We start from the raw sequence: 27,764 nt of genomic DNA on the forward strand, positions 1-27,764 counted from the left end.
GTGTGTGTGTGTGTGTGTGTGTGTGTGTGTGTGTGTGTGTGTGTGTGTGTGTGTGTGTGTGTGTGTGTGTGTGTGTGTGTGTGTGTGACTTAAGTAATATAGTGTGTTGGGTCAGTGTATCCCTCAGCACACATTGACTCAACACACTATATTTACTGCAGCCCCTCTGGATCCCTGTAAACAGGATGGATATGATGGTTATGGCATCATGTTGACTGCATTTATCACTGTTATATTCAGATGAAATCATCTTCACATTTTCCCCGAAGGAATGGGAAGAGCAGCAGAGCATTTCACACATCCATCCATGCTGCTTTATCCAACTTAGGGTGGCGTGACGCCAAGCCCAGCTGACTGAGCAAAGTCAAAGTACATGCTGGACAGTGCACCAGTCCATCGGAGGGCAAACACACACACACACACACACACACACACACACACACACACACACACACACACACACACACACACACACACACACACACACACACACATCTACAGGCTATTTAGAATAGTCATTTAGCCTCAAATACATGTTTTTAGACTGTGCGAGAGTAAAAGCCAAACATGCACAGGGAAAACATGCAAACTCCACATCAAAAGTCCAACCCACATTTGAAATGGAGTATCTTCTCACTATGAGGCCAAAGTGTTAACAACTACATCACTTTGTAGCTCTGTTTTACACAGCTGCTGCTGTTTCATTTGCAGATTATGAAGTCACATTTTGTTAACTTTTGTACAAGAATTTTTTTTTTCTGATGATCCAAACATTTTAAAGCTGAAAAAACAACTCATGCCCTTTTGTACATCATATTTTATTCAACAATATAACTTTTGCTCTTCCGTGTACAATTAATATAAGATACAAAATACATTTTAAATAGAAGAGAAAAACATTAAGGCATTTCACTGAAGAAAGTTAATGATTAGATTAGTGTTACACTTTTGTGTGTGTTCATCTCTGAGGCACTGCGACATAATCACTGCGGAAACCGCACTCGAATTTTAGGGCAAAGTTGGATGACTTTCTACATTAAAGAACTGTGACAGCGTGGTGGTTCAATGTGGTTTACAGTACTGTGCGTCAACAATTTACAGTGTTTCAGCAATAAGCCAAAGCAGACACGTGGAGTCCTGAAAGGCAAAAGAGCGGGCGGTGAAAGAGCTCTCATTCTGCCAAAGGTCTGGTGGCATTGTATTCGCACTTTAATAATCCCCTGTGCCACGCATGAACAAGCTACAAGGCCAAAATGCTGTAATTATCTTTATCACGCAAGCCAGCCTGGTGCCAGGGTGACTTCTTGCCTGGGACCGACATCAGAAAAGACCGACTGTGTCTCTGGAGAACCACTGTGGCACCAGAAGGCGGTCAGTTCGCCATGGTGTGTTACAAAAAGTTGTCATTTCCTGAACATGTTCTCCAGTTCAAAAATCTCTTCTTATTGCCTCTGTGAGAAAAAGGTGTTGGGATGGCCCAACCACATCTACTAAATCCAGGGAACCGGCTCTTTCTCACTCTTTCCTTTCTCGCTTCCTCTGTGCTTCACACTTACATTTGCTTGCATGCATAAACAAAGCCAGTCCAACAGACTGAAAACATACATTCACACATACACATACCCATACAGATGTGTTTCCAGGTATATACATGACTAAACTCCTGTGAGTGAAGTCGAACAAGCATCGAGCATCGAGCCTGCCATAATACAAAGTTTAATACTCTCTCAACTCACAGGCTAGTCCCTTCCCTTTACACTTTTGAACTGTTCAGGGGCTTCTCTGGAAATTATTACTCATGAGGGCAAACTATACAAGAACTTGCGCAAACAGCACAGCACAGCAGTACTAACCTCAAACATTTTTCAACAGAAGTTGTGATTTACAAGGTCTGTTAATTGTGTTTGCATAGATTTTCTCTCTTTCTTGCAACTGGTGCACACACATGATGTGATAAAAAGTTCTGGTTGCTTCAGTTGCTTTTAAAATGTGTGTGCACTCGGCCTCCATTCCCAAGTGCCCCACTGCACTGTTAACAATTGCTTTGTAAATTACTATTGTGGATGAAAATGGTCCATTCAAACTTTTTTTTTTTTTTTTTTCTGTTCAGGCACTTCAAAAATCTGTAAGAAACGATTCAACTTGAAACATAAAATAAACGTAGGTGCCAAAACCGTTAACCAGCATTCAAATGGTCTAACATGGGCAAACATATTGGACCTGCTGTGCTGCTGTTTGAGTGTAGGCATCCTATGCTATAGGTTGAATGCACGCATTGTATGAAAATGTAAAGTACTGTATGTTAGGCTGATACAGGCATCTGCTGTGTTACACTGCTATGTTGGCTGAACCAGACTCAATGCGAGCTGCTGGAAGCGGTGCTGCTCAGAAGGCGTAGGGTCCCACTATGATGGTGAGCCGCAGCACTGAGCTGGAGCGGTAGTTCATGGTCAGATGGTGAGTGACCATCTCCAGGTCCACAATATACTCCCGGGGGCCTGACAAAGGCTTGGTGAGCACCAGCATGGCGCTCACGTTACTGGAACGCTGAAAGAAAAAAAAAAGAAATCGGTGTGTAAATGTGTGAAAACAAACTTTTTAATGTCCAACTTAAAACAATTTGCATATGGGACACAAGGACTGTAGGAGGGGACTCAAGTACCCTCAGAAAATTCACACAAGCATGGAGGAACATGAAAAACTCTCCCCATGATTTAACCATAGTCTTTTTGCTGTGCAGTGTCAATGTTTGGAAATCAGTATATTGTCAGTTTTATGTATTTTATATATATGGATAAAACAAAATAAATATACAAGAAGCACAAAATGATAAACTCTGACACAGTTAGACAAAAAAAAAAAAACTCACAAAAAGATATATTAACTTTTAGACAAGGAAACAATACTTGTGCAAAAATCAATTTTTAAGTTTTTCCACTACTTTCAGCAAAATGCTATATTGGCGTGTCAGAGTTTGAAGCATTGCAAAGCTAAGAGTTTAGTGGTTAACCCTTTGTTTCCTGCAACCGAGCTTTAACTTACTCGAAGGAAAAACTCTCCTGCCTCATTCCCAGATTTAATCCTGAAGGTGTTGTGTGTGTTGGCGTATATGTTGGTGGCCTGGATCTGGAAGATGTCTGCTGGCACGGTGCGGTCCGCCTGGATGCTCATGTATTTGTAGACGATCGAGGGCGAGAGGCCTTGGCAGTCATTCTGAGAGCGACAGATGCAGCGGCTGCTGAAACACAATGATTTGGACAATCCTGATGACACCACTTTACGGACATGATGAAGAAACAAATGGCAGTCATCGAGTTTGCTGACTTTTCAGAGGTTTGGACGTAAGGCGCCTCGCAGGGGTTTCTGGGATAGCAGCGGAAGCTTCCGTAATAGTTCCAGCACATTTCATCATCTTGGCAGTTATGAGTCCCTGTCTCACACTCATTTATATCTGTGGCACAGTGACAGAGAGAGAAAGAGAAAGAGAGTGAGAGAATCTGTTAACTGCTAATCCAAAATAGCTGGATGACAATGCTTCCAAAGCACAGGCACGCTTCATGAATCAGAGCAGTGAAAGCACAGTCAAAGTTCAGCATGTGGTCATGATGGGGCTTTTCGGGTTGCAGCTTCGTTTTCCCGCATCTGAAGAGATGCGAACAAACACAAGAGGGAAGCCTGCAGATCTGTATTTGAGGGAAGCCCCTGATGTAACCCCATATAGGCCCGATTCCAGCCCCTACTTTGCTGCGCCATGAAAATAGACCCATCAAATGTGCCCCAAACCACAAAGCTATTTCTGGCACAGCAACCTGGATTCATCACCAAAACGTCCCCCTGACACAACAGGCTGGATTCATGGCTCTCCCTATAAACCCTGCACCTGACCGAGGGGGAAAGGAAAAAATAACAGCTCTCCCTTTGAGAACGCGCCGGAGCTTCAAATAAATCCACTTCAAGAAACCAACATCATGCATATAAATTCACAGAGGTGGCTCAGCGGGGCAACACAAAGTTGCTGTGTTTGCATTGCTTAACCTCTGCATTCTTTCCATGACAGTACTGGGTGGCTTTCCGTCCTGCTCGAGAGGTAGAAGAGTGAGTGATAGCAGAAAATACCAAGTTCTTCAACCGCTTATCTTCAAAGACTTTCCAAAGTGGAGGAGGACGGAGTGAAGGAGAGGAGGGATATTGTTTGGGAGGTTCGTCGTGTGTGAAAACAAAGCAGATGAATAAGACACTTATGACCATGTTGATGAAAGCCAGAAAACAAGAAATAACAAATATTAAAAAGGGATATGACAACAGTACCTTGACACAGCCTGTTCCCCTGGAGCTGATATCCTTGAGGACACTCACAGAAGTAACTTCCTGGGTTGTTTACACACTGGTACTGACACATGTAGCTGGACAAGCTGCATTCATCGATGTCTGCAAAGAAGGCAACGTGAATGTTTGCAAACATGCATTTACTGCTCCTGTAAGTCTTGTATACGAAAGTGTGTGCTGATTCACGTATCCACCTTGACAGGAGACCATGTCTGGTGCCAGCTCGTAGCCCTGCTCACACTGACAGAGGAAGGAACCGATCAGGTTGTAGCAGTGATGCTGACAGGGACTCTGCACCTCACACTCATTCACATCTGAAATTTTTTTTTTTAAAATACACACAAAAAAAATTGTTTTAAATGCTGCATATGTATGTGAAATGTGAATTAAGAATATTTCCACTTTGAATCTACTTTGTGCTAATATGACTACAAATGCAGCTGCTTCTGCATTACTAGTTTAGTTTATAAGATAAAAGCAAAGTACAGAGTAAAATAATCAACTGTCTCAATATCAAGCATAACATGCTGGGCATTAGAAAAACATGCAGTCTCAAGCCCAGAATTGAAGCCTGGTCTTTTTTCTGTGCTATAACGGAGCTGACCACTGGTGCACTGCTCGGCCTCTTTCCTCCGTTAGAGCATCACTTGACAATTAGTTTAATAAAGTATATTAAAGGCATTGGACGAGAAGTTTTTTTAATCCTCTTGACTAAAACTACATTCAGGGAACCGGAATTTAATCAGATTTCATTACCGTGATTTCATGTCCAAAATGTTTCTGACCGTACTGTGGTGCTCCTGGTATACATAGGTGACTTTTGTCTGTGACTTGAAGATTGTACTGTCAGGGTTCGTGTTCTGTCTTGTGTAATTTTAGTGAGATTGTAACTCTGAAAAAAAAATTTCATTAACAATGGCAGTGTCAGGCATTTTAAGTCCACCTCCCCCAAGTCTAATGAAATGCGTATTGCAAAATTCCAGAGAGTCACCATAATGACTCATGAATGAGTGCTACTCTGGCTGTTGTTGAAATCTTTTAGATATCATAAACACTCTGTTATGAGGAGTAGGCACCCCAAATCCTGACTTCCACCACAATATAGGACTACATTTTTACAAGCATATTTTTCTGCACAACTTCTTATGATTGTCAAATATCAAGAGGACATTGTAAACCGTTCTATAATTCTATCTCAGTAAATAACATTACAATTTCACAATCTTGACTCTGAAGTCAAAATAAGGCATAAATACCAACACAGTAAGTACAGTACAGTGTACACGTGCGAATCTCCAAATATCCTTTACAGATCAACAGCTCTGTAACTGTTTGACTTTTGCTTTGGGTGGGTTCAAGTTCCATGATAGCTCTGAGCGTCAGGGCAATCAAAGCCAAAAGTTGCTCTGATTAAAAGATTTCTTGAACTATCTGCATGCTGAGACAGTAGAGCAAACAAAGAGTAATTCTTTAATTTAGTAGCTACAACTGAATTGGTATTATTAAAACACACTGAACAAGTGGTTACATTTAAATTCTAATTCTAGTTTAAATTTAAATTCTAATGTTTATTTACTGTACTTGTTTTGGGAGGTTTTGTTCTATTGTTATTATATAATATCAAGAATTCAATTAATAACAAGTCAAAATCTATCGAGACTCACCCTGAGCAGATTAGGTGGATATTCACTTCAGTACAAAATGTCTGGTAAGGCTGTTTCTCTAACAAAGCACTGAAGCGAAATGTTTTTATAATTCAGTGGTGAATACACAGACGCCCCCTCACACATGAGCACACACGGCTTTTCAGTGACTTACCAACACAGCTGTGGTTGTTGCTGGCCAACTTGTGACCTGCGTTGCACTCGCAGTAGTAAGAGCCCTGGGTGTTCACACATCTGTGCATGCAGTAGTGGCTTAAGACGCACTCGTCTCTATCTGCAGGTACACAGGAGAGTCACTAGGGATTGACTGAAATTGCAGCTATTCAAATCAGTTCGTATGCTTGCGTTACAATCACTAATACTGCACACGGTGGGTGTCTTGTCTCACCAATACAGCGATCTCCGTTCTTCTGGTAGCCTGGAGGACACTGGCAGGCATAGGAGCCTATAGTGTTGAAGCACGTCTGTTCAGACCCACAAGTGTTTCTGCCCGTCGTGCATTCATCTATGTCTGCAATAAACACACACAGGCACTGAGAGGCGCTGCACAAGGCTATTGTCTGTTGTAACGCAAGAACATATGGCAGACAAAAGCAACATGTCTGTAGTGTGTGTGCTTTGTGATGTGTGAACTGTTTTCCACAGACAGTAAAACCTGTGATCACCGACACCATCGCGTCACACGCATGGGCATAAAGACACATGTTCACATGGATGGCAGGCGATTAAATAAAGAAGGCTTTTATTCAGAGGCTGTGGGTGAGGGAAGGAACACAGATCGTATCTTCTACTAACAGGACAGCTTTAGAAGGGGGGAGGTTTGCGTGTGTGTGTGTGTGTGTGTGTGTGTGTGTGTGTGTGTGTGTGTGTGTGTGTGTGTGTGTGTGTGTGTGTGTGTGTGTGTGTGTGTGTGTGTGTGTGTGTGTGTGTGAGCACATGAAAGAGAAGGGGAAATAGCTCCACTGATAAGTTTTGTGCTCACTGCCTCAACACCTTGCTCTCTCAACAGACATCCATCAAGTCAAACGCAAACAGATCCAAACACTTTCAGTCTCTCACACCATAATTAATACGAGCTGAAAACACGCCTGTTTATCAAGTTATATAACTTTGCAAACAGAAGTTTCATGGGAGTTCGAGGAGCTTAAAAACATGGTGTTCAGAGGTGGAAACCCAAAAGTTACTGCCATCTAGAAGGTTTCGAACAACTCTTCATGCACTCAGAAGTAATGAGATGATGGGCTGATGAGTATGTGTCTAACTACTGGTTAAACCGTCAATACGGTGAAAGAAATTCTACGTTTAATGTTGATCCTACAAACACACATCTCAGTTTTCATTTGCTTGGAGTCACAGCTTCTTGAAAAAAAAAAAAGAAGGTTTTTCTAACTGTAAACCTCCCACACACACACACACACACACACACACACACACACACACACACACACACACACACACACACACACACACACACACACACTACAAATATGCCAATAGTGTATACTCTCATCCTCGAGGCCCACCAGCAATCCTCTTGGGTGGTCTGACACAACCCGTCATATGCAGACAGCCACTGGGCATCAGTTTAATGGCATGACAGACAGTTATCCTCAATACCACACACACAGGGAAAGGAGAGGGTACTATTATTGTGTTGTTATTTGGCACGTGTGGAGCTTGACAATAGCCAAAAGACTTGAAGTGTAAGCTGCACTGTGTATTCCTGATATGATTACTTTACTCTCCAGCCAGGTTCAGATGCAGCCAGTCTTGAAAAAAATTTGTATACATTCATGGAGGGTACACAGTGATGAAATCTGTAAAACTAATAAATATATGCAATCACAATGAGCACAGGAATGTGCTTGTTGCTGCATGAAGATCTTGAACTGATATTTCTTTTGAAATGTTTGATGTGATGTGGGTTCAGCTGGAAACAATATTCCAGACCCACGATATCCAGATCCACCACTGAGTTGAGCTGCTGTTGGAGTACAAATAAAAACCAAAAGGCAGACTGCAGGTAAGTGTATCCACTCTGCTATGAAGGAAAAGTTAAGAGGATGAAAATCTGCTGAACTCTACAAAAGTGGGACAGAAGTGGGATTTAAGTGAAGATGCACCTCAGGAACAACAGGTGAAGGACATGGAATGCACAGAGAAAACATGTTCAGGAAAAACAAAAGTCTTGAAAGTCTTCAGTGAAAGTGTGTCTGTAAATAGCACGAAGTGTCAGAAAGAAACCAAACACTTGGATTCCAGATGTATTACACTTTGGGACACTGTCCCACTTGCAACATCCCAAGGTGCCTGTCCCTGCTGGTGAAACTTCCAGATGAGGCCCTGTTTGATACTGAGAATTAATATTGAGAATTTCTACTTTTGGTGAAATACACTTTATATGACAATACTATTGTCTGAGAACAGTATTAACAACACAGCAGGTGAATATTACCTGGTAAGGCACAATGAGGAACCACTTGCCCAAAGATAGCTGTGCAAACTAGAACTCTCAAAGAATTAGAGTGATGCTCTTATCAAATAAATAAAGACAATAAAATCCTGAGTACAGCACCAACAAATTGAATGAACATCAGCAATTACTCAAGACAACAGCAGAAGCCAGAATCAAGCCCCTGTGATTCATGACCACGCCCACTTACTGGAGGTATTTGGTGATTCATTTGGACTGGAAATGCCCTGCCCTCTGGCACCAGAGCAGATTCACACCACGCAATCGTCAGACTCCTAATTCCTAATGAGTGGAAGTCCCGGGGGTCGATGGGATCACGGTGTCAACAAATGGACAACAAAAGCTATGATGCAAATGAAATGTTATGATTTTCATGTCACTACATACGTAATCGAACAAGATAGAAAAGCCAACAAGCGGATTAGTTAAACCCTACAATGCGTGACAATGCAGATGTTTGGGAGGGTCTGTGTTCACACAGAGCAAATGTACTAACTCCACCTGCACTTGAATCAATTTCAATGCCATTTTTTAAATGTTGGGCACGAATCAAAAGAAATCATCTAAATCAAATTAAAAATTTGAATAAATGTTATGGTGATCATTTTGATGCAGGCAGTTGTGTTGATGTACAGGATTTATAACAGCACACATACATCATCCTGAAGCTCGGACTAGAATCAGGACAAAATCTAAAGTTAACCATGATATCCCTGCATGACAACAAGTTTTGACAGTAACAAGTTAGCACATAATTCTTGTCATGAAATCAGTTACGCAGTTACATTTACTGAAGCATAAGTTGGCTTTTATTGAACGTGAAAACAGTTATGCGGAAATATAACAGACATACTGTCACTCGCCTATCAAAGCATTAGCAATAACTAAAGTGTTGGCTGAAGAGCCGCTCGACTGCTCGGTGACATTAAACCAACTGACAACATGTAAGATGTTGAACTGCCGGTCAGAATAGAGCGGCTCACTTTTCTAAAGACCTGTTGGAGGTGCTGAGTTCAGAAGTTAGTGAAACAAGCTTGTGATGGAAGGTCACCAGCTTTAATTTCTGAAAGCCACTGTTTGTTCCAATCCTAGATGGCCCCAGTTGAGCAAACTCCCCCTGGACACTGTTCGTTCGAGATTACTTAAATGCTGTCTATCTTCTGTCTGCATGTCTGTAGTTTATCTCAGCTGCTTTGTTGTTTCTTTCTTTCATTCTTCATGTTGTCATGAGTTCTTCTATCTAGTTCCCTTGTTCATGAATGGCTACCTTCAAGATTGTACAGTATCCTGTCCAGTCCAACTAATATAGCCACCTTTACAACTAAAACCCCTATGTGTATCTTTTTGATATAGGCCTACTTTTTCCAATTACAAAGTTTATTTGTTGAATCTTGCAAAGACTTTTTGTCTTACTAACATTGCATTTGATTTCAGAGTGTCTTCTCTGGCATCTCCACAATGTTTATGCCACCGTTGGGCAAAGTGGTTTTTGGCTCTCTGAAAAGACGACGAGAATCATTAAACAAGGTGTTGTAGCTGCAGGGAACATAATCCAGCTGGCTTTTGGATCGCGCTCCAACGCTCGCACAAGTGAGTGCAGAGACCATGAAAAGTTACCGAAAGAAGTGACTGCACATGTCTAACTGTAAATTGTTTAAATATGAGCAGCGTAGTTCTTCGGAAAAGTCAGAGTCATCTTCCCTCTCCTCACAAAAAAAAAAGCTTGCAGAGCTCTAAATAAAAGCACATGTGCTGAATGCAATCCAAAGGTTCATTCACAGGAATATCTCGTGGTAACTGCTACTTTGTCACTAAACCTTTTAGAGGCTGCCAAAATAAAGTTTCGCAGGAGTTGTGTGCGTGTGTGCGGGTGGGTGGGGTAGGAGAGTATCCCACACTCGATGGCTCCTCGGTCTCATAAAGTCTCCACAGTGTGCCACATGCAATCCATATAGTTTACAAAGGAAAACAGATTTTACAGCGAAAAGCTATCAAATGTGATGATGTGCTGTGAGTGGGGAGAAGTGAGCCTGTTCTCTGAGGTCAGATTTTTTTTTTTTTTCTCTCTCTCAATTTATTCAACATGGCTTACAAGTTTCTTCCAAGTGGGAGCTTGCTGCAACATCACAGGGAACGATAAGGCTGTCCAGCACAAGAGGGGAAGATGTGAAAGGAAAGAATGAGGAGAGAGGGTGGAAACGCTTTTCAAACAAAAAAAAAAAAAAAAAAAAAAAAGCAAAAGGGCTTTTTCTGATTTAAACTTAGATTTACGGTCGTGTGTGCTTACGTGATGTCAGAGTTTAGAACTCCTTGCTTTTCAGGGAGATTAATTCTAAATGCCTTGTGGGAGCCGGGGGAGTAACGGCAATGGCGGCAGCTCAAAGAATTTGTGTATGTCTACGTTTTTAGTGACTGCATGTGCTTCTGAGGTCCTGTTCGAGGTGTTCACAAGGTCTTTTTGCCAAGCTGTTCATGCTTTACAGAATGAAGGGATACACTTTGTGTGTGCAGGCACACACATGTTTTAGTGGTATATCCATCCAAACGAGAGAGTAAAAATCATTTGGCTTGAATTCAGAACAATGTGTTATTTGCTCCACATTTATACGGACATGATAGGACTCGCTGTAATTATCACTTGAGAGCATTTTGCCTTGTTTTCACTGAACCCCCCCCCCCCCCCCCCCCCCCCCCCCCCCTCCCTCGCCACAACGGAAAGCCTGAGCTGTTCCAGAGAACAGTTGGAGCCGTCCTGCTGTTGGACAGAGTCTCCCTCTGATTATTGGATAATTCAATCTTTGGGGAAAGCAGGGGGGCAAGACGTGTGATGTTAATGGCCCATAAAATTTCACAACGTCAAATTTATCAGCATGTCATACTACACAATTCCCAAAGTGCTCGGTTTTGCTTAACCTCACACACCTTAACTTCACCCCTCGCTGCACTGCGTGTCGTTTCATTGGTGTATAATTCTCTCTGCATTGCAGTGTGAAAATGCAGCTAACGCTGGCTTGAACACAACCCTGGGACGAATGGGAGTGGTTGTGTTTCCCCTTCAAAGCAAATCCAAACACAAAACAGATAAGAAATCAAAGAATTCAAGACACTCAGATTTCATATTCCTTGTGTTTCCATCCATGTTAGGGCATTAAATATTTCCACGGCGATCTGCACCGCTCCCTAGATTCCCCTTCTCATCACTCTCATTGTTCAGTAGGAACAGGAGTTTCAGTCCTGCTGACACTCACTAACTGATTTGTGAGTTTGTTCCACACTATTCCAAAGGTCCAGCAGAGTCCTGACGTTCTTGAAAATCCATCCACTGTGCCAGCCGCATTCCAAACTGATAATCATCCCTTCCTGTTCCTCTAAAAATGCTTTGAAAGAAGAAGTGCTGAGCAACTTGAGCATAATCAGTCACTCTGCCCACCTGACACGGCTGCAGCCATTTATGTGCAGCCCTGGAAAGAATGAAAGCAAGCCGACAGGGAACGGGGTAAACACGCTCCAAGAGAGAGCCTGATAACAAGAACAGGAGAACATGTGAGGAAAACAGCAGCTCTGCGATTGCATGCGAGTGTCACCCGGCAGAGTGCTGAATAGTGATTTATAGCAGCACCGTGTCCCTTTCCATCATGAGGTAAACGGAAAGATCAACACATGTAAGAACATCAGAGGAGGAAGCAGCTGGCCGTTGGACAGGCACCGACCTCGGGGAGAATAATAACAACAACATCAGGCGCTTACACCAAGGAGGCATGGCAAAGCTGCTTCCCCCTCTCCTCTCCTCTCCTCTCCTCTCCTCACCCCTCCCTTCTATTGTTGATGTGGCGGCGGCGAGGGCCCGCTAGAGAAACCGCAAGCAATAACAGCAGACTGTACAGTCGCCTTGCACAGGCCAGAGGGGGATCTGTCATGTTGGTTTGATTGAATTTACAGAGACTGGCAATCCCAGCTATGACCGAAGTGCCGGGTACATCATGGGCAGGTCGCCAATAAATCACAAGGCAAAGACTGAGAAGCAAACACACATCCACTAAGAAAGATTCCAAAACACACGTGCACAGGGAGAACATGCAAACTCCACATAGTAAGGCCCCTAATGGACTTGAATATTCTAGCAGTGAGGTGAGAGTGCCTACCACTCATACATTTTGAAATGTATATATCAAATTTATTTTTGCAGAGACGCAGAGGTTAAAACACATTTGGTAATCCAAAGAAGCTGAAAGTTGTTTATCAGTCGATGGGAAGTTGCAAAGTCATCAGGTTTTCCAGCACATTGATGGGAACTGGGTTCTGACAGCCGGGAGTTGTTTGCACAATTGATTTATTATTAGGAACTCTGAAATATTAAAAGAAAAATGCTTGGCGTTTGAAAAGAATGCTCGTACTAAAATCTCATTTAGAAAACTGTAAATCGTAATGTTTTATTAAGTCTGGGGGTTTTTTTTTAAACTGAAAGAAAAAAATGTTTTGAATGTTTTGAAAATTAAGTGTAGTTACTCAACAATGTTGGATTCATAGAAAAAAAAATACAGAATGGATATTTTGCATTTAAAAAATATACTTGTCAGTGCTCTCTGGTGGTCAAAGCACAAAATGATTTCAAAAGAGTTCTGACATGTCCTCAATGATGTTCATTGGAAGTAATAAATCAAGACATGCATAAATAGTGATTTGATTGGCTGAGTGAGCCTTCAAGATGTTCAATCGAACCAAAGATAATTGCTTTAGACTCATTTTGGCTGTGAAACTTTGCCATAAGGTAAAAATAATGATAGTCTATTTAAAGTTCTATCAAAAAAACGTGTTTGTCTGACAAGTCTTAAGGCAACTTATTCAATGACCAAATAGAAACCAACAGTTACACCAGTGTTACCATCTATCTTCTATATTGCTTTATAAAACTTATGGTGGAGGGAAGCAGGCTAAACGCAACACAACATCCAGATTCACACATTCACCAAGTTTTAGTCACCAATTAGAGTAAAATGCATGTTTTTTGACTGTGGGAAGAAACAAAAAAGCCTCCAACCCCAACTTGTGCTCATAATATGTTCATTCTTATTATGAGGTGAGAGTGTGAACCACTTCAGCCCTGTACAGCCCGCCAGTGTTGCCAGCATTCACAATACAAAGGCTCATAGAGTCAACACTAGTAGTTACAACTGAAGCTGTAGTGTAACAGGTGCAATAGGCAGGACAGTGAAATCATAGGGCGCTGGGAGGGCTGCATGTGAAGACATATAGATGGGGGGCAGTGTAAATCATTGGGTGGAAGACAGGAGCTTAACTGGTAATGCCAGGGTTCAGCGGGGACAGAGGTTTCCCTCAGGTGTCTTTCTGTTTCAGCAACCCGACAAAATGGGTCAGTTTCCATTAAACAAATGTTTGGAATTTGATCCTACTGCTTCCTGCCGAGCATCACTTTAGCTTACCAGTCATCGTATCCTGAGTCAGAGGACTTCCTTCTCAGTGCAACACATATTTTCTGGATCTGTGCTGCTTATCTTTGATGGAGGTTTCGGAGAAACAATCACTTGCGGGATAAGATGTAGAGGAATTTTCCTGATAAACTGTGAGGACGTTTCGCATTTGTCGTCTCATCCCTCTACATTGTCAGTGGCTCGCCAGAGCCTCACAGCCGGGGCCCGTTTCTTCAAATGCAAATGTTAAGATGAGACGACAACAGGTTGAGATCCAAAGTATTAACTGTAAAGGTCAAATCATGAAGCCTGCCGGCGGTGTTGTGTCGTGCCTCGCAGCCTCTGGGATCTCCCTGCTTGTTCTGCTCTCTGCATTCCTGCTCCTCGCAGATCGATCGGATGCTTATCTTTCAAGGTGGTGAGTAATTCCTACCATCACAAAAGATGGGAGCAAACGGAAAAAAACAACCACCGCTGACATTCCTGAGATATTCCTCCCGAGTGCATTGCATCTGTGCGGAAAAATGTTATTGCATGCGCTCTGCCTCATTCGGAAAAGTACACAAGTTCTCTGTCACACAAGGCTTAACGGCCTTATTAGAACATATTTAGGAAAGATTTCCAGCCGCTACAGGTGAAGAGCGGCCAGACATAGCTGAAATTAGTCAAGCATGTAGGTGGTAATGTGGCCTACATGACCTGAAGAAACCAGACAGGTAAACAGGAGTGGCGTGTCTTCTCATGTCTCATACTGCAGTGCATTGGTATCTAATTTAGAAATGAAAAAAAAAAAAAAAAGGCTGCTTCTAAAGTATGTAAACTGAAAACCGGTGTGAAGAACACCATGACACGCAAAATGTAAAACACGATGTGCGGAATTATCTGTGGCGAACACTGTATACCTAAAGCCACAGAAAATACAGCGAAGCAAGTATTTCTAACATGTGTAGGTGCTAAGCTGTACACGAGAGTCATAAAATACAGTAAGTGCTTTTCACTTCTCACTAGATCCGATGACGGATTCCGCTACGTTTGATGGACAACCTTCATTTCTTACAGGAAGTGATCTCACCTCTGCTGAAAATAAACGTTAATATAAATACACAGGACGACAACAAACCGCTTGTAGGCGTCACCCGGCGCTAAACACTGTAGGTTATGTGTGTGTGTGTGTGTGTGTGTGTGTGTGTGTGTGTGTGTGTGTGTGTGTGTGTGTGTGTGTGTGTGTGTGTGTGTGTGTGTGTGTGTGTGTGTGTGTGTGTGTTTTTGGCGGGCGGGTGTAGGTCATGGAAATGTGAGGCATCATTAAGCTGTCACACGTACAGTAAAGCTTCATAGTTTCACAGTGTGGCTGAAAGTAGGCGCCAACACACAACCCGATGTATCAGGGCAATAACACACACTCAGGCTCCCGTTCACACTCGAGGGCCGAAGGGCCTTAATGCCTCCTTGCGAGCGGTTCCCCTCATATGAAAGCTGCAATTAAAAAGAAAACATCAGATTCATGTGCGTTATATTTTCTTGTGGGCTGTTTTGCTTTTAATCAGCATAAAAAATATTGCACTTAAGAGAACTCATTTCCTTTTAAAAGCTTCTCTTTCAAACCGTTAAAATTGTTATGTGGAAAATTGGCTTGGTTTCTTGCAGCGCATTCAGCTAATCTCTCCTATATTCACCACACACTCAGCAGTAAGTCACCAAAACAACTCCGCAGCTGCACAAGTCGTGGCGTTGGTACAACCTGGATTGGTCAGTGCTCCGGCACATCTGTGGTTCTTTAGTCAGTGTCAGCCTTTCATCTTCCCCTTTGCCCTACCTGACGCTGCACTCCAGGTTTCCTCCACAGAGTGGTGAGTTAGCAGGGAAGGAGTCTGTTGTAAGCGCTATTTGATACATTGAGGTTTCACCCCCGTTCAAAGTTAATGGGAATTCCTACACTAGCAAGGTAGCCGTGAGGAACAGCCACTGCGGTAGAAAGATAATAATAAAAAAAAAAGAAAAAAAAAGAAAAGCAGCAAAGACAATCCTGTGTCCAAGAACAATTGGCTCATTGTAGCGAGTTAAAGGTAATGACAGAGAAACCAGAGACTGATGTAAACACAGATTATATCACTCTACCAGCAGAAATATACGCCCACATAACGGCATGAGACGCCTTCCAGTTAAAACGGCAGTCATTTCAAAGCAATAATACTGACAGCAACAGCCTATCTTTGTTTAGCCCATGCACCGAAACAGCACACCAGTGAATACGTATCCTGCCCATGCCAGCCTGCTTATGTGGTTACTTCAACTGATATGCTGCCATGTTTTACACTCTAATAAAACCTAATTGGGTTCCAATTCAGAGAAACACATAAAACGCCTCACACATATCTTCGCCCCAGGTGTAAAATCAAATTTGTTACTTTCACGATGTGACCGCAGACCTCAACCCCACAGCCACGCCACACATCACCCTGCCTGCTGGCACGGAGAGTTTGTAAAGCCTTCACACATGCGCTGTACTTTAATGCACTTTGCTTTGGATTTGGTGGAGTTTACATACCGACACCCTCAACCTCCTTTAGAACAAGACAGTGGACAAGCTGAAGCTACGAGCCTACAAAGTGATATCAGAGCCTCCGATCCAGATGGAGATAACTCCTTTGTTGTGTGTGTGCGTGTGTGTGTGTGTGTGTGTGTGTGTGTGTGTGTGTGTGTGTGTGTGTGTGTGTGTGTGTGTGTGTGTGTGTGTGTGTGTGTGTGTGTGTGTGTGTGTGTGTGTGTGTGTGTCAGTGAGACAAAGAATGAATCTTAAAACCACTCCCCATTGGAGGGGATCAAAGTGGCTTGCTCAAACACAAAACATCACACCCACGCTCATGCACGGCTACTGAAGTCGCAGCCTACTACCTAGTCGAGGTTCAGGGACTCACTCCTGTGGGTGTAAAGGCTAAAAGTGAACACATAGCAGGCCACTATTTTAACAAAAAAATATGCTTGATTTTTTTCACCCTGAAGCAGAAAAATCCAATACCCAGCATATCAAGAATTTTCAGAAGAAGCTGAACTCCGGCCAAAAACATCACGCTGCGAGCAACCAAAGATTTTAGAAAACATGACATCACGGTGAGGAAAACCGAGGGGCTTGCAACACATCTGGCAGCAACGCATAGTTTAGCTCTTGATGACTGTCAAACAGATGGATGAACAGTTCACCTTTGGAGCGCTGCTTATTGAGGCTCTAAAGTCGTTAGCAAGTAATTATCAAATACCTACATAGCTCTGCAAGAGACACATTCTTCGAGGCAGCAGAGCAGCTCCTGGCCAAGTTCAACAAAAGATACATACTCCTGATATTGAGGAGATAAAAATATTTCTGCCAGCAATTCTGCCAGCATACTGCAGCACACTGCAGTCATCGGAGTGGGGCTCAAATTGCAACCACATTTTTAGGGTGTAATCTCTCATGAAGGCCAAAGACCTTCAATATTCTGGAAGATTTCAAAAAATGCTTTTCATCTAGAGAATATGGCAGCCCTCCCTTTTGCACTTCGAGGCCTTGCTTTTAGTTACACCTCTAGGCTTGCTGACAGAGGCCGAGCTCTCTCCTGAGACACTTTTCAACAGAGCTTTCTGAGATAACATGTGTTCACAGCATGTGTTGGTGTCAAGCAGCAAAATAGAAATTGTAGTTCTAAAGGAAATTCCCATCATCTTAATTTTTGTCAAGAGGGGCAACGTAACCTCCTCGGGCTTGTGGACCTTACCTCTGCAGAGGTTCTGCTCATCTGCAGTGAATCCGGGTGTACAGCGGATGGTCCGGCTCCCCGTCGAGGAACTGCCACTGTTCCCACCTGCAGTCCCCTGCGTGAACGGAGGTGGGTTTGCTGGAAGAGCAGGAGCAGGAGGAACGGGGTCACGAGGCACCACCTGCTCACCCTCCTTGCTGATATAGATGACAGCACTCTTGGGGAGGCAGAGGTATCCACCAAAGTGATTAATACACTGCATCCCTCCTTTGCAGGCATCGGCTAACAAGGCACACTCGTCAATGTCTGACATCAAAAGAGAGAGAAAAAGAAATGTAGATTTCATATGTGAGGAGAGTATTTGGATAAAAGGATCATATAAAAAAAAGATTGACATTAAACAGACAAGTCAGAGAGAGAGCATCAATCTCCATAAAAAAATACATAGCGGAACAGTAATTTCTCACCTCTGCATTGCTCTCTGACTCTGTCATACTCATACCCTTCTGTACACTGGGGGGGGGGGGGGGGGGGGGACACAACAACACACGTTTTAATGCCGCTATAAGCAAGTGCATAAAATAAATACAAGACAAACCCAGAGCCTTTTACGAAAAATGATGAATGTACTCACTGTGTAGGAGATGGGTTCTTCAGCCTCCTGAGACAGGACATGAGTGAAAACCGCACAAAGACACACGCAGATTCCCAGCATGTCGACCAAACGTCGGAGAGGCACTGTAACGAGATGCAGAGGCACCGAGCAGATAGAGCGTGCAAGATCATTTTTTTTGGCTTGACAAGCCTACAAGTTTTAATACCCGTTATTACATCATTGATGGCATTGCTTAACGAGTCCCAACATCTCCCGCCGCTGGCTTGATGTTTATGTTGGCACGGCTCCAGGTAAATCTGCGACTTCAACCGAGTGAAGTGTTTTTCTGTTTTTCTCCAAATGGATTAGTGCGTAATGCGCGTAAAGTTCGTGCGTAAACACGTCCCCGTGTGCCAATCAGTGTCAGGAAAATGAAGAAGTTAATCACCCGTGCGGACCTCATGTTGATTAAAACTCTGTATCCGCACATATGACTGCATGAGTGTGTTTTCCCTGAACTTGCTTTGTTCATCACGTTGACACTTGTTACTGGACAATTCCTCGAAATAAATGAGTTACAACAAAAACATGCACCACCAGAGTGTTTTAATTATTGCCCAGGCATTCGCAGTTTTTTCTTTTGATTTGTTTCATTGTTACTTTCATTGATGATACAAAAAAAAAAAAAAAAAAAAACCTTCATGTGATAGCTTTATCATTCCAGTGGCGCCTGGACGCCGACGTACCTGCAACTACCTGCGGATTATCCAACTCTCCAGGTCTTGCGGACGAAAACCTCCTCCGCTCTCTGCGTAGTTCCTGAACAGTGGGAAGCAGGTCGGTCCTTACGGTGCAGAGGATGTTAAATGTTTGAGGGAGCGCAAGCAGCTCTTGTGATGAACATGCGGTTAGTAGAGAATGACATTGGGGGGGGGGGGGGGGGGGGGGGGGGGGGTACCGGGCAGGTTGAGCTCCGTGAGTTCCTCTCATCGAGCTGCAGCACAACAGCAGGTTAAAGTGGCTCCCTCTATAGACTGATGGCTGATGAAGAAAGCACGGTGATATTAGAAAGAAAAAAAGTAGACAGCTTGTATCTTTTAAAAAGAAAAAAGAAAAAAAAAAACGAATCTAATTTGGTGCAAGCTGTGAAAGTCTTTGACACGTTTTGTCTTTTTCCCGTGTGCTATTTTAATAATGTTTAAGAACAATTTGTATCATACAATCAATGTTTGATTCTTCGAATCTGCACACTTATAACTAACAAGTTTATAATTTTTAACACAATCTACAATTGCTTCCAAAAGAGTCTCGACAGTGTAACTTACTGATGGTTTGTCTGGCAAATGTAAGCCTTGAAGGCAAATTGAAGTGTCTGCTATAAACACAAGTATATGCCGTTAAAAAGTAATTGATATTTTGAGTAGGTTTTTGAAAGAGGATTTTTATTTTTTAGCAGGAAAACTTTCCTTTGTAACAAAGTTCAATTCAAAAATAGTTGCACTTGTGTATTCAATATACTATTTTAACCTAAATTTTTCAATTATGGTAACCTAATGAATGCACATTTACTCATGTATAAGTTTATTAGTAATCCTTAGTGGGAGGGGGGAGTGTCCTATCTGAACCTCACTTTTGAATTTAACTTGTATTCTTAGTATGAATCTGGTACTATAAGCAGCTGCCTTTGTACAGCAACACATTAATTAATGATCTTTATTTAAGAAAGTGTTTTCATAAGTCAAAGTTGTTACGTTATACCCTGTCATCCTGTGAGACTCCCTCAACTGTGTGTATGGACAGTATGTGTGAGGAGCAGGTGGTGAAGTCAAATCTTGTGTTGAAGATCAGTGTCAACAGGCGCTACATTAGCCTCTAATAAATTTCTTGGTGTTTACAAGATGCCTGCACATCAGGAACATCTGTTGGAATTGGCACGGCTTCCCGGATTTCCCATGGGTGTAGAAACAGCAAGTTATTGTGTGTTTGTGCGTGTATGTGTGCCAGCAGCTTGCTGACCTGGACTGAGATGGACTTGGCACAATCTCTTCTAAATCTAACCTTCTGACCGCTCAGAGTGGCGTAGACAAAAGGGTAGCAGATACATTCTCTGATGCCAGGAAACATCCTTAAATCTTTTGTGAAAAATAAGTGATTCTTTTGTTCCAAGGCACTAATCCGGGGTTGTAATTGTTATTGTAAGTATTTAACGCCTATTAATCGCATGTTGCCAAGTCCTTCACATTGTTGATATTTGTGTCTTTGTCACACTGTGACTGAATTAACTAAATTGCAACCTGTATAGTAAATAAACACGACTTCCAACTGCCCAAAGGAGAAAGAACAATGCACAAAACTCAAGTTTTCACTCAAACATTTATTTCACTTTGTCTGCTATACAACACATGAAGGCAGAAATACTGACAAAGCACTGATTAATGAATTTTTTAAAAAGTTTTTCATACAAGTTTTTATCCAGGACTGATGAAAACAAGGGTGAACAAACCTTCCCATTGGTCCTCTTCTTCGCTGGAACTAATTTAGACATTCAGGCTTGCGATTCACAGCGTCAAGGCTCCAGTGGGTGTGTCCCTGTGGAAGTATCACTTGGTGTGTGAAAGTCTCCACGCGAGTGATACTTAAGTCAAAGCAGATGACCGCCTCTCGCTGATGTCACAGAAGCGTCGGTGATGTGGTGCACAAACGCATTCAGTTAGCCCGCAGAGAGACGCGTGAGCTCGAATGGCACAGGTGTCCCATGTGGACTTGAGCGAACAGGAGGGGAACGCGATACATCAGATAGCACAGACGTATATCTAAATGTCAGAGTGATAGATTGAATCATGCCGTAGCATAAGTACTGCTCTGAGTTTCACGACATCTCTGTGATCATTATTACCTAATCCCCCATCGGCGACTAACGTACAGTGCACATATCACAACACACTGTGGTAAAGATGAGGCATGTCTGTATCAAATATTATTGTGAGTGAATTCATCACCACTGTCAAGGCGCGCACACACACACACAAAATCACTGATGCACTTAGAAATAGGCTCTTGGAGTACTATTGCTCTTGTGATAAAAAGGAACCCGGACTTTGTGATGTTTCTTCGATGCTGAAGGCAATGCATCAAGTACTGCTGGCAAATGAGCATCAGCCAATCAGTTCCTGATGCAGTATCATCCACATCAGAAAGCTCTTCCTTCATCCCAGCATCGGCCGACAAACGACTGCAACTGAAATATTTACACCGGGTTCAGATCTTCTTGCAATTTGTCAGAAGAACTGATGCAAAAAAAATAACCCAAACATATAAGAACAAGCCGTAATTATTCTTTTCATCTGAGGATAATACAATAGCCAGTACTGTACAGTACGCATCATCGTAAGTCAAGATGGCAGCAGAAGCATCTGGAAAGTGAATTCATGCAAATTCAAAATGGGCATGCATTATGAAAGAGCTGCAAGAGATGAGGCTGCACTTCAAAAGACTGTCGAAAAGAATTTTTTTTTAAAAAGTGGGGAAGGGGTATGTGGGAGAAGGAAGGGCAGACAGAGAGGGTGTCTGTGAAACGCGCTTGTGTAATTGCAGTGACATCTTCATTGAGAGTCCTCCATCTCTTTCCTACAAGCTCCAAAGGGCGTCGTTGACGCCGGTCGATGTGGAGAGCAGCCGAGGCGCTGTGTTTAGCATAATCCCAGAGGCCATTGTGAGAGCAGCTAGTGAACGACTCACAGTTGCCAGCTGAGATTTCACCAAAATACAGCAGAACACAAGGAGAAGGGGATGAGACAGGGAAATCTGAGGTGGAGGAGGGGTAGGAGTGGGAAAAGACTCTGGAGAGAGAGAATTGGTGGTAGTATTGAAGGAAGAATATGCGTATGAGCTGATTATTAGGATCCGAGCAGTAATCATTTGTGCATATGGCTGTGCCAGGGTTGAGGAGGTCTGTGCTCAATGTGCAGATTTCACAGCATCAAAGAGTTTGTATAATGTGTGAATTACGTCTTTTCACCAGGTGGACTGCACCTGTTGGCCCCTATTCAAACCTGTAATTCAATGATCCCCCACTTTTTAACCAATCAAAAACTGTTTTGACTTGTAACAGACAAGCATAAAAAGATTAAGCGAAACCGTCGTTGAGAAACGTATCTTCTATTGTGTAATGTTCATCACCTTAGGCTGAGATGTGAAACACTCTTTGATCACATGTTCAGGTGGGCAGACAGTGTTTGAGCCAACTTTTGGCAAACAATCGTCTCACACACTGCACCAACATGCAGTGTGTTAGAAATATGTTGCTTAACCAATGGAAACAAGTCTGTATCTAAAGTAATAGAGAGAATAAAGAGGACGCAGTCAGTGGTCAGTGCCCACAGATTTATTAGCATTAATTAGTATTAGTAGAGTTTTATAGATAAACTACAGAATCTCTCCAGGTGATTGTGAGAATATAAAGCACTATCACAGTTGCCTGCAGAGATTACGCAGTCTCCCCTCAGATTTCTCGCTTGTGATTTCTCAGTTACATCCCCGCCATTCTGTGGTGGGTGTGCTTTATATCAATAAGAGTCAATTGGCAGCAGATGGCTAACACTGATCAGGATAAAGCCTGTGCTTCGACCACCCCCTCCACTCCTCACCGTTTCCCAAAAGGTCTCGCGTTACCATGGTGACTAGGCCGAGGCACGTGCCTCCCATTGTTGAGCCGTATCCTCCAGGGTCAGCCGCACACTCAGCGAGAGGTCAGATGTCACCAAGGCCTCTCACTGAGGGCACCACTCGCCAGCCTTCAGCCTTTGACCCCAACAAACACTGAAACAAATTGAGAGATGGGGGAAGAAGGCAGAGTGAGATGACAAAACTGAACATGTTCACTAATCAGTCCTACCTGATCCCCTCGGTTTAGCTTTTCTGAAAAACTTAAGTATCTCCCGTGTTTTGGGTGATTTGAGTGACGATGAGCAGTACAGTTCTGTGAGAGGATGTCCAGTGTGGTGGAGGATTACTCTGCATGTTACAGTATGTCTCCCTCTTGTGGTGATATGAGGTCTTGAATATATTAAATTTCTTCTCAACCCGGTTCAAAGGGTCAAACAGAAATGTGTCAGAGGGATTGAAACCAAAAAACTCCAACATCAGTCCAGGTTCAATTGTTACCTTCCTCTGTTTATTTCCTTATCTATAGCAACACTGCACAACACTATATAATAACAGGCAGTGTACTTATAAAAGCTAAATATTATCTAGTGTATAGAAATCTTAGATATGCGTAATACTTTTCCTTATTCTTTTGATGTTTTCGACTGTGGCTTAAGGCTGGATTCTCGCAAGATGCATTATTTCGCATGTAATATATCTTTATATTCATCCCAGTCATGCATACATTCCACACACAATCCTCTTGACTCCACCCTATCGTTGGCTTTATTTAGAAAAAGAATATGAGCTACTGTAGTTAAACTGACCAAAAGCAGGCATTATGTCCACACGTTTAGGTACGTGTTTAGCCAGAGGTGCCATCTTTTCCATTGAGCTTGGGTCTATGTTAGGATATTCAGGTCATCGAGTTGCAAAGTGTTGCTCAAGCGTTGACAAAAGAAAAATCTTAAGTTTATTAAACGGAACAGGCTGACAGTCCACACTTTGTTAGGCAGTGAATGAACAGAGTGGTTTTGACAGGCCTAACCTCTTAAGCTTCGGGTCCCACTGAGCCCGGCACAGCTAGAGCTAAATGCCATCTGTCCCAACATCATGAGGCCCCCCAACCTGTCCCCCAACAGTTTAGCATAAAGATCAAGCAATAGTGCTTTTAAGACACCATATTTTTAATCATCCGACATCAAATTAATAATTTTGAAGTTCTGCGTCACTGCCAGTTGAAGCAGATTTTCAGTTTAAACTGCTGACCCCGTTAAAACCTTTGCAAACAATAGTGCTTGTAATCCACTTTATTTGGCTTTTATAAAGAAGCGCTCAACGTAAATGCACTCTGGATTATCCAAAAAAAAAAAAAATGCTGTCTTTGCAAACTTCAACAAAGTTCCTGTGCAACTATTCTTTCAATATTTCAACTGACTTTTTTGAAAGTTACAGTATATTAGATCTCATACAGTAACTCTGCTGCGTCTTTCAAATGCACTCTTGATTAATTTCTTCAATAAATAAGTTGTCACAAATAAGTGATGTTTTTGAAAGAGTAAAAAACCTTTCCCCCCCCCCCCTGATAATTAACAAGTGAGTGTTTTACATTCAAGACCGTCTTTTCACAGTGAAGTGCACTGGAGCTTCCTGCTGTGTCATGACCCTGCTCCACATCACTGGTCTCACGCTGGTTACTAATACTCATTGTTATCTTCAGTTGGTGTCCCGACTATGACTCATCGATACTGTCAAATTCATTTTTCAACAAATTCATCCATGCTTTACATGAACAAAAGGTAATGATATCACCATATGAACTTCGGGCACTATCCTTTCATTGCGTCTTCTGCTCCGTTAGCTGTCATCCGACGTTAAGAGCAAGAAACAACCCCTGTGCCCTGTAGCCAATGTGTGCTTTAGCACTTCATCAAAGTCCAGGACCTTCACTGTACAACCAATTGTCCTCCTCTAACAAAAAGACTGACGCATTGTATCAGTCGGAGGTAAATTTATCAAAGGGAGCCGATACAATAGACAGAGCAGCCCAAATTATGGAGCAGGTCTGTAAGGGGGCCTCCTGGTGAGTCATATTGTATTGTTTGTTGATGGTCCAGTTTGGGCTGAATGACATGTGGTGACATTCGGATAGAAAAATAAAAAAATAAAAAAAAACACTGAGAAATGCCACTATACATGTACAATATGAGTCAGTAAATGTGAGTGTCGGTACAGCGTGGTGTGCAGGAGTTGTGTGAAAGGATGTTGAGTGTGGTTGCATTGGTGGAACCATGCTGAGAAACACAGGCGGCCCAGAGACCTCCGAGAGCTGCACGTTAGCTAAAAACAATTGGGATCTCTGTGAACCGATGTGACATGTGTATTTGTCCCAGCCTTTCCGTTAGGAGTCCTTCTGTGGATGTGAAAGGGGGAAAAAAATGCACCAAGAAAGGGAGGGAAAAAGGGGAGACAATGATGAGGAGGGGGCAGAATGAGCTCGGTGTGAGTACAAGCATACTGAAAATAATCTGAGAGTGGGTTCACGCACACTGAGTCCATGGCAAATACAGGCACAATAAACATATATATAAAAACAGTAAAACACTGTTTGTGTAAAGAAAAATAATTGAGCACTTGAAAGGCAATTAAATACAAATTTGCCTTGTAACAAATGACCCTTGTTACATGATTTTGTGTTCTGAGATGTGCACATGGATGTACACAGTCAATTCTAGAGCCAACAATTCGTGAAAAGATCAATCAACAGAAAAATACTTCCATCAAAATTGACTTTTTTTAAGCAACAAATTGGAGTCCAACTATTTTCTGCTTGTCTTTGCTGAATCAATGGACTATATTGAACACATTCTGGGGCACAAGAATTTTCACCCTCCAGTGTTGAAGGCTTTTTAGGACTTTTTTTTTTCATTTTGTAACATTTAAAAGTGGGTATAAAACCAATCAATGTCATTTATAAATAATAAATATTTTGGAAATTGTGAAACTGAAAAAAATCTAAATTATGGGATGTTCCCATAATCCCGTGTCTCATCCCCTAAACTACTTGCTATCAGAGTGCAACACAGGAAAAGTGATGTATTCTGGAATCGCTTTGAACTTTTATTGGTTTTAAAGAACGAGGAAAACGTAGACGTGGCCACAAAATACTTCCTCATAACAGTCCAAAGCCCAGTTTTTATTTATCTATTGTTCAATATGAGACTCGGTGTAATTGAGGCCCTGCACTGCAGCCTCCCATATAATGAGCTGATGGCACATCAGGCTACTCACTCTCCTGACCATATTTACATCCCATCTCAGTTATTGGATGCATAATTCCTCCACACATCTCTTCAATCTTATATCACCACTCATATGCGCACACACACACACACACACACACACACACACACACACACACACACACACACACACACACACACACACACACACACAACTGACTACAATTATAATTTCATATGCTCCAGTGTATCAGCCGCCCAGGCAATTTTCTGCCATTTAAATGTGAATTTATGTGTCATGTAAATGAGCAAGGAGTCGATGTGGGTCCATTGGAGGACTGGCCTTTTACCCAGAAGTGTTGTATTATAGACCTCTGGTAAAGTCTCTGTTCATCACTGAGATTTAACATATGGTACTGGCACTGAATGACACCTCATCTTATCAACCCCCACGCCTCTTACCTAAATACAGTATGAATACAAAGGATGAAGAAAACAATCAAGACCACAGATTGCAATGCACGTCACTCCTCTGTCCTCATGCACAGACCCCAGGAGTACCCACTGAATTAAGCTTATGTGCAATCAGTTCCTGTGCCATCATTATTTTTAACTCATAAAACACAGTCATTATGTTATATTCAACGTCGGCTAGATTTACGATCGGCATGTGTGAATGTGAGTGCCTCACTCACTGTATGAATGCAAATTAAATAGCTGAGTCATGTTTGAGAAGCGGCCGTAAAAACGTAGAATGGGTTCTCTGATGAAGAATGTGTATGTCTTTTGGACCCGCAGACCTTCAAAACAATTCATATAAAATTGTAACCTTCTCCTAAAAATGGATCCGGTCAACTACATTTTCTGCTGGAGTCTTTAGTTAAAATGATAGCGCCACAGTTTCATGAATGAGATCGAAGGCTTATTCTGTATTTCAATTTGTGCCCTTTTTTCCAGTCCTAGAAAAATAAAACCCTTCACAAAACACTGTAATCAAGTTCACATTTCACAGAGTCAGTTATTGGCTGCTTTACTGGCCACATCACAACACAACAGGCCGTAATATGTGACCTTTGCAAATAGCGTTTCTTGACAACTTAGACGCTGCATTATTTCATAGGGCACCTCTCCCAGAGGGCAGGTTTCCTTCTGCAATAACTTCCAAGAAAAACGTGTTTAAATAGTCACATGAGCATACTATAATCAGAAAAGGAAGTCATTTGATGACCTTCTTACTGTCTCAATTAATCTGAACATTTACACCTGCAGAAATACGAGCAATACAACTGTTTCTCACGTCAATAGAAAAATAGTACACCAATTCTACAGAATACAATTAAACATGACGGTTCCTTTTCTTCATGATAAAGTGCCTGTGTAGGACACTTTGACACCCTCTGTTGTACTTCAGGAGATAAATGCAAAGTGAACATTTCAGCTGGTCAAACTGTGTCTGGAAGACAAGACCTTGACCGTTTGATTGATCATTTGCTCTTATCACAACAATAACTAGTACACCTGCCGTTTCACATGCACTTGCCAGCACCGCAACCAATATTGCAAAACTCGTACAGTCCTCAGCCTGTGTCACCTCACTTTCTTATCCAAAACCCAAGGTCTCTACACTCATCTGTCAAATACAGCTGCCCTGTACCCA

General features: G+C 42.3%; 1 protein-coding gene across 6 annotated transcripts; it reads right to left on the reverse strand.

The window, feature by feature from the left end:
- Positions 1-811: 811 nt before the first annotated feature.
- Positions 812-19,257, reverse strand: efemp1 (EGF containing fibulin extracellular matrix protein 1). Of its 6 annotated transcripts, XM_080481113.1 has the most exons (12): positions 19,180-19,257; positions 18,968-19,040; positions 18,261-18,364; positions 18,094-18,139; positions 17,645-17,932; positions 6,379-6,501; positions 6,145-6,264; positions 4,521-4,640; positions 4,309-4,428; positions 3,325-3,451; positions 3,043-3,235; positions 812-2,547 (listed from the first exon to the last, which is right to left on the reverse strand). In XM_080481113.1, the coding sequence occupies exons 3-12, from the start codon at positions 18,339-18,341 to the stop codon at positions 2,386-2,388; spliced, it is 1,380 nt and encodes a 459-aa protein (XP_080337239.1). In that variant the 5' UTR covers positions 18,342-18,364; positions 18,968-19,040; positions 19,180-19,257; the 3' UTR covers positions 812-2,385. The 6 variants fall into 6 exon arrangements, with proteins under 6 accessions (XP_080337239.1, XP_080337240.1, XP_080337238.1 ...); XM_080481114.1 differs by lacking the exon at positions 19,180-19,257 and having other exon boundaries at positions 18,978-19,116; XM_080481112.1 differs by lacking the exon at positions 19,180-19,257 and having other exon boundaries at positions 18,968-19,065.
- Positions 19,258-27,764: the final 8,507 nt, after the last annotated feature.

This window comes from Lipophrys pholis, assembly GCF_963383615.2.
Source record: "Lipophrys pholis genome assembly, chromosome: 15".
NCBI classification, from domain to species: domain Eukaryota; kingdom Metazoa; phylum Chordata; class Actinopteri; order Blenniiformes; family Blenniidae; genus Lipophrys; species Lipophrys pholis.